At 37.1% G+C, this 10,536-nt stretch overlaps 1 protein-coding gene across 1 annotated transcript; it reads right to left on the bottom strand.

Annotated features, from left to right (window-relative positions):
• Positions 1-5,775: 5,775 nt before the first annotated feature.
• LOC141690657 (vestitone reductase-like) lies at positions 5,776-10,296 on the bottom strand. Its single transcript, XM_074495436.1, has 3 exons — positions 10,170-10,296; positions 9,790-10,083; positions 5,776-5,942 (listed from the first exon to the last, which is right to left on the bottom strand). Exons 1-3 carry the CDS (start codon positions 10,294-10,296, stop codon positions 5,776-5,778), a joined length of 588 nt encoding a protein of 195 aa, XP_074351537.1.
• Between the last annotated feature and the right edge of the window lie 240 nt (positions 10,297-10,536).

A 10,536-nucleotide genomic window follows, 5' to 3' on the forward strand; every position in this document is an offset into this window, starting at 1 on the left:
ATTATACAATGCCAAAGAGACGAGGGCGTCGGCTTCTCCCTGGGGGCCTGATTTGACCCTTGGCACATCACATTGAGAAAATTGGCTGACCACGTGTCACAGATTTATTGACTCACTCCTCCTTCCATATCCAAGCCTCACAATACTGACACTGAACATCAGGAGGCCCAAGGCTTGAATATCCGTGGACTATTGTAAAATAAGAAAAATTCTGCAAATTTAAGCACAAGAACACAGTAAAAAAACTACTAATAATCACAAACCATAACGTAATCCAAACGTATCAAGCCCTTTTTTTAAAAAAAACCCAAGAACAACATTCTGTACCTATGAAAACAACAACAAATTAAAAATAGTAACAAACCTCAGGAATGAACAAAAACAAATAAAAAAAGGCTGCCTGCAATAGCACCATAACAGGATAATTTATAGATGAGCCCACTAAATTTTCAACATTAAATCCATTACCAGATCCTGCAAGCCAAATAAAATATGTCAAAAAGGACAAAAATAAATGACCGAAATAAAAGCAAAAAATTATACCTACTGCCTCCCAGGTCTCAATCACGTTGAGATGCAGTATACTCTTCAAAACTCTCACCGTTAAATTTTTCACCAGACAACAAATTTTTTTATACATATACTATCCTCTTGAAAAAAGTGCATCCAGGTTTACCTACCACCACCGGAGTCACCATCACTCTCGTCAGTCTCAAAATCCGCTATGTACGAATACTCTGCACAAGAATAAGAAAACATTTAAAAAATGCATAGGCTACAGTAAAAAAATTCATAAAGCGGGATAGAAATAGTAGAAAACAAAAACTGACCTATTTCATGAGCAGCACACCGGGTCCCATCCCATTCCAACAAACTCGGCCTCGAGACGAATGATGCAAGGCCGTATGGCAACCTGACAAGAAAATATTGGCAACAAACTCGACCACTGAGGTTATTTAACATACTTGAAACACTGATCCTACGCCTTAAATGTAAAAATTACCACGGACCAATAACTCATCATTACCAACAGCCCCAATCTCTAGTTCATCATTAAAACCTGAAATGCTCAACAGAACAAATTTACATCACACATTTACAACAACAACTAACTAATAGATTTTTGGAGCCAACCCACAAGTAGAACACAGGTAGAGGAAAAAATAAATTTTTAAGGCAACTGTAATGCTTTACCGGGTTCTTCCAGAGACTTCTTCCCTTTATCAACGGGAGGTCTCTCATCACTGCGAATCGTACCATCCAGCGGAACACCAACATACCTGGGGCCAGGTTGGGCCCCCGATGAACGATGAACGGGTGGTTTTTTTTGGAAAAAGCACAGGATGAAAACCTAAAAAGTCTTGCACCAGCCTCTTCCCCTTATCAACGGACTGTTTTCCTCTACCCCGAGGAACAACATCCCCAGAAACACAAATATAATTAAGGGAAAGTTTCTTCCTCTGATCACTGACCGACTGCTCTGAACCGAGGTTAACACAAAAACCATAATATTTACGGGACTCCCTCCCCAAACCAGCACATGGTTTATTCGATGAAAGGCTATCATTAACAATCGGAGAGCTGCCGAATCTTTTAGTGGGAAGATTGTTCCCATTACCCAAGCGATAATCCGGCAACGGTGCCCCCTGTCCAGAGGCTCTTTTTCATGGCCAGGTATGCCTACAGATGAGCACCACAAAATTTTCAGCAAGCACACGGACAACAGCCCAACACAAAAAACCAAAAAAAGCCAGAACATTGGACCACAATATAGAGAAACTATGAATGAACGCTAGAACGATAAGGCAATTACCAGGACAAACGCGTCTCTTTCTTGACCTGAAATATCAATCAAGCGTATTTCCTGGTAAAACATAACACCATTAAAATCCCCAAACGCAACAAAATATATAACAAACATAGTGCATTAAAAAACAACAATATTGCAAGGCAATATATATACAAAACACACCGCAATTCAAATCCGAAAGTGCACACACACAAATAACAAATACAACACCTGGAAAAATAATAATGTAGCAACAAAATATTTTCACAAACACACACACATTACCTTTTAGGCCACGACGCCCAAACCCAGCTTTAACAGATGACTGCTGCGTCGGAACACCTGAAAGCAGACACAATCTCAAATAAACAACTAAAGCTCTATTTTAAAACACAGGGCACAACAATATAGGTAATCCAACACTGAGAAATCTTATCCAACACTATGTGCTAGCATAATTTATCCATACTTACAAATCTTACCTGAAACAGGGTTCTCCCTCAAAGGGCCTGCACATAAATACTCCACAAACAATATACAAACAAAACACACCGCAATTCAAAATCAGAAGCGCACACACACAAATAACAAATACAGCACCTGGAAAAACAATAATGTAGTAACAAAATATATCCAGAAACACGCACACATTACCTTTTAAGCCGCGACACCCAAACCCAGCTTGAACAGAAGACTGCTGCGTCAGAATAACTGAAAGCAAGACACAATCTCAAATTAATAGCCAAAGCTCTATTTTAAAACACAGGCTACAACTATATAAGTAATCCAACACTGAGAAATCTTATCCAACACTATGTGTAAATAACAAATAAAGCACCTGGAAAAACAATAATGTAGCAACAAAATATATCCACAAACACGCACACATTACCTTTAAAGCCGTGGCGCCCAAACCCAGCTTTAACAGATGACTGCTGCATCGAAACACCTGAAAGCTCTAAGAAAATAACCAAAGCTCTATTTTAAAACATAGGGCACAACAATATAAGTAATCCAACATTGAGAAATCTTATCCAACACTATGTGCTAGCATAATTTATCCAAACTTACAAATCTCACCCGAAAAAGGGTCGTCCCTCAAAGGGCTTGCACATAAATCCTCCATAAACAATATATAAACAAAATACATCGCAATTCAAAACTGGAAGAGCATTTACACGAAATAACAAATACAGCACCTGGAAAAACAATAATGTAGCAACAAAATATATCCAGAAACACGCACACATTACCTTTTAAGCCGCGGCATCCAAACCCAGCTTGAACAGATGACTGCTACATCGGAACAACTGAAAGCAGGACACAATCTCAAATTAACAACCAAAGCTCTATTTTAAAACACAGGCTACTGCAATATAAGTAATCCAACACTGAGAAATCTTATCCAACACTATGTGCAAATAATAAATACAACACCTGGAAAAAGAATAATGTAGCAACAAAATATATCCACATACACGCACACATTACCATTTAAACCGCGGCGCCCAAACCCAGCTTTAACATATGACTGCTGCGTCGGAACCCCTAAAAGCTCTCAAAAAAAAACCAAAGCGCTATTTTAAAACATAGGGCACAAAAATATAAGTAATCCAAAACTGAGAAATCTTATCCAACACTATGTTCCAGCATAATTTATCTAAACCTACAAATCTCACCCGAAACAGGGTTGTCCCTCAAAGGGCCTGCACATAAATTCTCCACAAATAATATATAAACAAAATACACCCCAATTCAAATCCGGAAGCGCACACACAAAAATAATAAATACATCACCTGGAAAAACAATAATGTAGCAACAAAATATATCCAGAAACATGCACACATTACCTTTTAGGCCGCGGCGCCCAAACCCAGTTTGAATAGATGACTGTTTAGTCCGAACTACTGAAAGCAGGACACGATCTCAAATAAACAACCAAAACTCTATTTTAAAACACAGGCTACAACAATATAAATAATCCAACACTGAGAAATCTTATCCAACACTATGTGCTAGCATAATATATCCCCACTTATAAATCTCATCCGGAACAGGGTTCTCCCTCAAAGGGCCTGTACATAAATCCTCCATAGAAGCAACAACAGCAGCACGAAACCGACCTGCCACACCACCAAAAGAACAAATGAAGAGAGCCAAAATTCACAACCACAAACAATAAAAAACCACCATATTTGCTTATATACTGTGCTAAATTGGGGCTGTGACAAACAACCAAGAAAAACAATGCCAATAAAGGCCTAACAAACGCCTAAATTTTGGTACGACACCAACAAAAGGCTAACAAACAGCTATATTTTGGTTTCATCGAATAGGCCTACAACCAAGAACAACAATGCCAGCGAAGGCCTAACAAACACCCAAAATTTGGTACCATGCAAAAAAAAATCCTATCAAAATGCCTAAATTTTAAAATTTTTGTTTTGAGGAAAGACGCCTAACATTTAAGAACAACGATGTCACCAAAGGCAACACATTTGCTTACACATTGTGTTGAGCTTGAACATCTACAATGCCACAAACACATACGCCTAAAACTTGGTACTGTGCCAACAAAATACTAACAAAACGGCTATATTTTTGTTTCATAAAAGAGGCCCAACAACCCAAAAGAATGTTGTCAACACAAGGGCCAAAAATTACAGAAATTGAACAACAAAGCTAGTGACTGACCAAACATACATGGCAAACATCAAAATTTTGGCCCCTATTTAAACAAAACATAAAATCACATCCATGGAATAACAAAGAACATCACATCCACCTCTATTATAGAAAAAAAATGGAACAATTCAAGTAAACAACCCAGAGAACAAACAAAACCAAACACAGACCAAACAGTTCCATGAAGAAAAAATATCAGACACAAAACACAGAGAAAACACAAAAATAAAAACCCACCTAAACAAAATAGCCTCATCAGACAGAAAACACAAAAAAAACACCAAAGCAAGAACCCCACAAAACAAAACAGACATAAAAACAAAATTAGGCACCAAAAACAGACAAAAAACAAAAGTAAGAACTCACCAAAATAAAGCAGTCACATCAGACAGAAAACACAAACAAAACACAAAAGCAAGAACCCAACCAAACAAAACAGACACAAAAATAAAACCAAAACATACAGAAAAGACATACCGGCTGTGGAAAATATCCAGCGGGAAGTAGTCAACAGAGCAAAGATGAGAAAAAGGAGACTAAAAAAAATAAAATGAAGATGATAAGAAAAGCAAAGAAGCAACCAAAGAACCTACACACTACACGGGCGCACGCAGGACAGCTGGAGGCGGCCAACTCTCACAGCCACAGAAAATGAGAAAAAACCGGACTGTAGCATCCAAGCAACCGGAAGGAGCATGAGCAAATAATTTTGCGGTGAACAGTGGCGGGAGAGAGGGGTAATAGAAAAAGGAAGGAGAGGAGGGTAATGTCGATAATTTCTGTTAAAATAGGAGGGCAGCCCGCTCTTTTCACTTGAAATATTCCCTCAGGCTTTATATTTTAAATAGATGCATGGGAAAGACCTGGACCAAGAGATAATTTATGTGTGAAAGGCTCTCTTCTTCGACGTTTAAGGACATAAATGATACTATTATGTACTACTGGTATGTATAGTTCTAGCCTACATATACAGCTATTTTACATTACATTCCAATGAATTTAAGAATCTAACTTATCAACTACCCCTGTTTGTGAAGCTAAAACTAAGAAACTATTTCATATAACAATCAAATAGATCAAGAATCTTATTTATTAATTAGGCCTGTTAAAGCTAAAAATCAGAGAAAAATGGAGTAGTAACAAATCATTTGATCAACATACATTACATATAATCAAGCTAACTATCAGAATGAAATATGGACCGGAAAGGTAAAATATACTTATAAAATCACGTGGGATATGATCCCAAATTTTCAATTATAAAGATACTGAATTTGTAGGAACTTCTTTGAACATAGTTTTAGAGAAGACCCTTTTGTTTGCAGCATTCAATTGCATCATCAAACATTTGCACTAGTCCATATTTATATTCAAATCCAGTGTCTAAGAGCTTCTTTGACAAGACTTGAATCTTTTTGGTATCTTTGAGCTTTAGGAAACTGTAGAAAAATAATTTTGATCCCTGCACTTTATTTTGTAAACATTTTCTTTGAGAAATGGAGAAAGAGAATAGTTCACCAATCCAAACAATTTTGAATGGCTCGAACTATATAACTTGGTCTCAAGCTATGTGCAGTTATCTCAAAGGAAAAAGACTTTGGCGATATGTCAACGGCGATTTTACTATTATTATAAAAGAAAAGGATGAATCCAATTCCAAATTAAAGGAGCTCATTGAAGAATGGGATGTCAAAAATCACCAAGCTATCACATTTTTAGAAATTCTTCAATTTTTAAAATCAATTTACAATTTGGTAACTATGACAACATAAAAGAAATTTGGGATTTATTGGCTTCACGGTACACTACATCAGATCTTTCTCATCAATATCAAATCATGAGTTCGATATGTAAGCAAAAGCGAGAGCCTGGGTAATCAGTTACAGAATTTCTCTCCCAGATACAATCACTTGGGGATCAATTAACATTATCAGAACCAAAGTGGTTACATAAAGAAGATGCTACACTTTATCACACATACCACAATCAACAACGTCTCATTCAGTTTTTGATGGCTCTCACTCAGGATTTCAAACCAGTTAGAGCTACCCTTCTTCGTAGGATTCCACTACCCACTTTGGAAAATTTTGTCGCTGAACTTATTTTCGAAGAAACTCAACTCGGCATTGGCAAACTAATTTCTATGAATGATACTGTTCTAGAGGTACCTCCATTACCTACTTCAGATAAACCATTCTGCAGGTTTTGTCGGCAAAGTGGACATGTCACCAAGGATTGTGTAGCACTTCGCAGTCATACATGCCAACATTGCCATCAGAAAGGTCATTATTCTATATAGTTCTGCAAGAAAAATCCATCATTCCAGCCAAACAAATTTACTCGATCTTCCGCTACAGCAACCTATGAATCTAAATCAGAAAATAATCCAAACACATCAATTAACGAGCTAGAATCCTTGCTCAAACAGGTTTTATTTAAAGCCAGCTCTTCATCCACCTCATTTTCAATCACTTCAGGATCCTCAGACCGGACAGACTCTTGGGACAGGACGTAGATGTGGAAGGTTGTTTGAGCTTACTTCTCTTTATCTTCCTACACCAAAATCATCATCCACTCATTTAGTTGGTTCTGTTTCCGCTAAATCCAACATATAGCATTCCCGGCTAGGTCATCCTTCACCTTCTCGTTTATATAATCTAGTTTCCAGTGGCCATCTAGGTAGTATTAATGTAGACACAGTTGATTGTGTTTCATGTAAAATGGTAAAACAGCATGTACTTCCGTTTCCTATTCACTATGAAAACTTATCAACTACTTTTGATCATATTCATTCTGATATTTGGGGTCCCTCTCCTACTCCGACTTTGGGAGGGTCAAGATACTATTTGATATTTGTTGATGATTTTTCTCTTTATACTTAGATATATATTTTGAAAAATTGGTCAGAATTGAGGGAAACATACAAAAAATTTTCCATTATGATTGAAACTCAATTCAACAAAGAAATCAAGCTTTTGCGTGCCGATAATGCTAAAGAATACAAAGAATCAGAACTTAACAAATTTTTGGCATCTTATGGTACTCTTGCACAAAGCTCTTGTCCTTACACATCACAACAAAATGGTCGTAGTGAACGTAAACATAGGTACATTCTTGACATAGTTCGAGCTCTTCTCATTTTCTCTTCTTGTCTAAAATTATTTTGGGGGGAAGCTATAATAACTGTTGTTTACAAAATAAATATGATTCCGTCTCCTGTTACAGATAATTTGTCTCCTTATGAAAAATTATATAAATAACCTCCTTTATATGATTCTCTTAAGGTTTTCGGTTCTACATGTTTTATACTTCTTCCCCCACATGAAAGAACAAAACTAAAGCCACGTGCCCATCTTTGTTGTTTTATTGGTTATGGTAGTGGTCAAAAAGGATATCATCGTTGGGATCCTATCTCTCAACATATTCGTCTCTCTCGTAATGTGACATTTTGGGAACATAAAATGTTTTCATCTATGTTAGAGTTTAAAATTGACACTTCTACCAGCATTTCCCACTTTATAGATCCATTGGTTGATCTACACCCCACAGATGAAAATATAGAATGTCCATAATCTTTTAACATATTTTCAGCAGATTCTCCACTTGAGCTCAATCAGCCATCTCCAACTAAGTTCAGACTGAGGATCCTGATGTTGAGCCTACCACTGTACCAGATGAGTCTGTTCATCATTCTATTCGGGTAAGAAAACCATCTAGCCGACTTACTGATTATCATATTTATTCTGCTATATAAGCATTACACGAGCCTCAAACATACAGAGAGGCAATTGTTAACCCTTTTTGGCAGAAAGCAATGGAAGAAGAACTTCATGCATTAGACAAGACTCATACTTGAGATCTTATTACTCTACCTCCTGGTAAAATAGTAGTGAGTTGTTGATGGATTTATAAAAACAAAATAAAATCTTATGGCTCTATTGAAAGATATAAAGCCCGTTTAGCTGCTAGAGGTTTTACTCAAGAATATGGCATGGATTACGAGGAAACTTTTGCACCGGTTGCTCGTCTCACGTCTGTCCGAAGTCTACCAGCTGTTGGAGCATCAAAATACTGTGATATGTGACAAATGGATGTTAAGAACGCCTTTCTTAATGGAGACCTACATGAGGAAGTTTATTTCAAGCCTCCTCCAGGCTTTTCCCACTCTCCAAATCAAGTTTTCAAGCTTAACAAGGCTCTTTATGGTCTTAAACAAGCACCTCGACCTTGGTTTATAAAATTCAGCAAAATAGTTCAGAAATTGGGATTTTCTTCAAGCCCATATGATCATGCTCTTTTTATTCGGCGATCTGAACAAGGAATTGTTTTACTTCTCCTATATGTCGATGATATGATCATTACCGAAGATGACACCAAAGGCATTTCTGAACTCAAACAATTTCTCAATCAACAATTTGAACTGGAGGATCTTGGTTCACTGAGCTACTTTATGGGTCTTGAGGTTTCTTCTGTCCCTACTGGATACATTCTTTCACAAGTAAAGTATACATCTGACCTTTTATTAAAATCTGGAATCAGTGATACCAAGATTGCCTCTACTCTTTTGGAATACGAGGTTAAACTTAATGTAGAAGATGGTGAACTACTTTCCAATCCTACATTGTATCTCCAATTGGTTGGAAGTTTAATTTATCTCAATGTTACTCAATCAGATATTGCTCATGCCATACATATTGTAAGTCAGTTCATGGCAGCTCCTCGCACTCCTCACTTCTCAGGAGTTCTTCACATACTGCATTCCACTTGAGTTATATGCCTACTCAGATGCTGATTAGGGCGGTGATCCTACTACACGATGTTCAACTACTGGATTTTCTTTCTTTCTTGCCGACTCTCTTATCTCCTGGCGCAGTAAAAAACAATCTATTGCTTCTCGATCAAGTGCCGAGTCAGAATATCGGGCTCTTGCATACACCACCCAGGAACTAATTTGGCTACGATGGTTACTTGAAGATATGAGTGTAACTCATTCTCCAGCCACTTCAATTTACTATGATAGTAGAAGTGCTATTGACATTACTCATAATGATGTATTTCACGAATGCACTAAGCATATAGAGATTGATTGTCATTTCACTCGTCAACAAGTTGCAAAAGGCACAGTGCATGTACATGGTGTCTCTAGTGCTGATAATGTTGTAGATTTGTTCACGAAAATTCATCCACCCGGAAGTTTTCGTAATTTTGTTTCCAAACTCAAGCTGATTTTACAACCATCTTCAGTTTGAGGGGATGTTGAAATACAAGTCATGTTTATACTGCTTATAATATTATAGTTGTTTTCTTGTAATACTTTTTCCACTAAACATGACAGCAGATGCGCTTGAAGTGTACACAACTCTTCTCACTGTATTTGAATCGAGGCATGCCTGTAAAATGCGAATGATCGTATTAATTGATCTTTTAGTGTTTGTTTCCTCATCTTCTTTCTCCTCAAAATCTATATTATGAGCAACATGAAACACCCCGACACATCCTTTAATTGAGTCATTGAAACTTTCTGGCTTGTCAAGATCTGCATTGAAGATTCGAAGCCTCTCTGATGCTCCAGGTAGGTTTGTGAGGTAACTGACATCCTTCTTTTGGTCTAAAAATGATGAAATCCAATTTTTATACATCAAAACACATGAAAAGAGAGAACTGTACAAGTGCAGAAACAATTTGTTAACTTACCAGGGTGAGACCTAACAGTGGTGTTAACAGCGTAGCCATGTTGAAGAAGTCTCATGATGAGCCAAGAAGCTACAAACCCTGTTCCACCTGTTACACAAACACCACCTCTCTCCATGCCCTTTTCCATTATAATTTACAACTAAAAAACTTGTTGTTAACTTTGCTTTTTCAGCCAAGATCTCTTTTGTTTTTTTTTAAAATTTGAACTTTACAAAATGGCAAGATGGTTTTTGTGCAGAGTGACCTTTTCTATGTAAGCTATAGCCACTGGCCAGTAAGTGAATGTATATGGATAAGAGATTTTTTTATAGGTAGATGATGCAAAGTTGTTATTTTTGTTTACCATATAGGTGTACTTCGAAAATAT

Source organism: Apium graveolens, chromosome 10, assembly GCF_009905375.1.
Source record: "Apium graveolens cultivar Ventura chromosome 10, ASM990537v1, whole genome shotgun sequence".
Lineage (NCBI taxonomy): Eukaryota > Viridiplantae > Streptophyta > Magnoliopsida > Apiales > Apiaceae > Apium > Apium graveolens.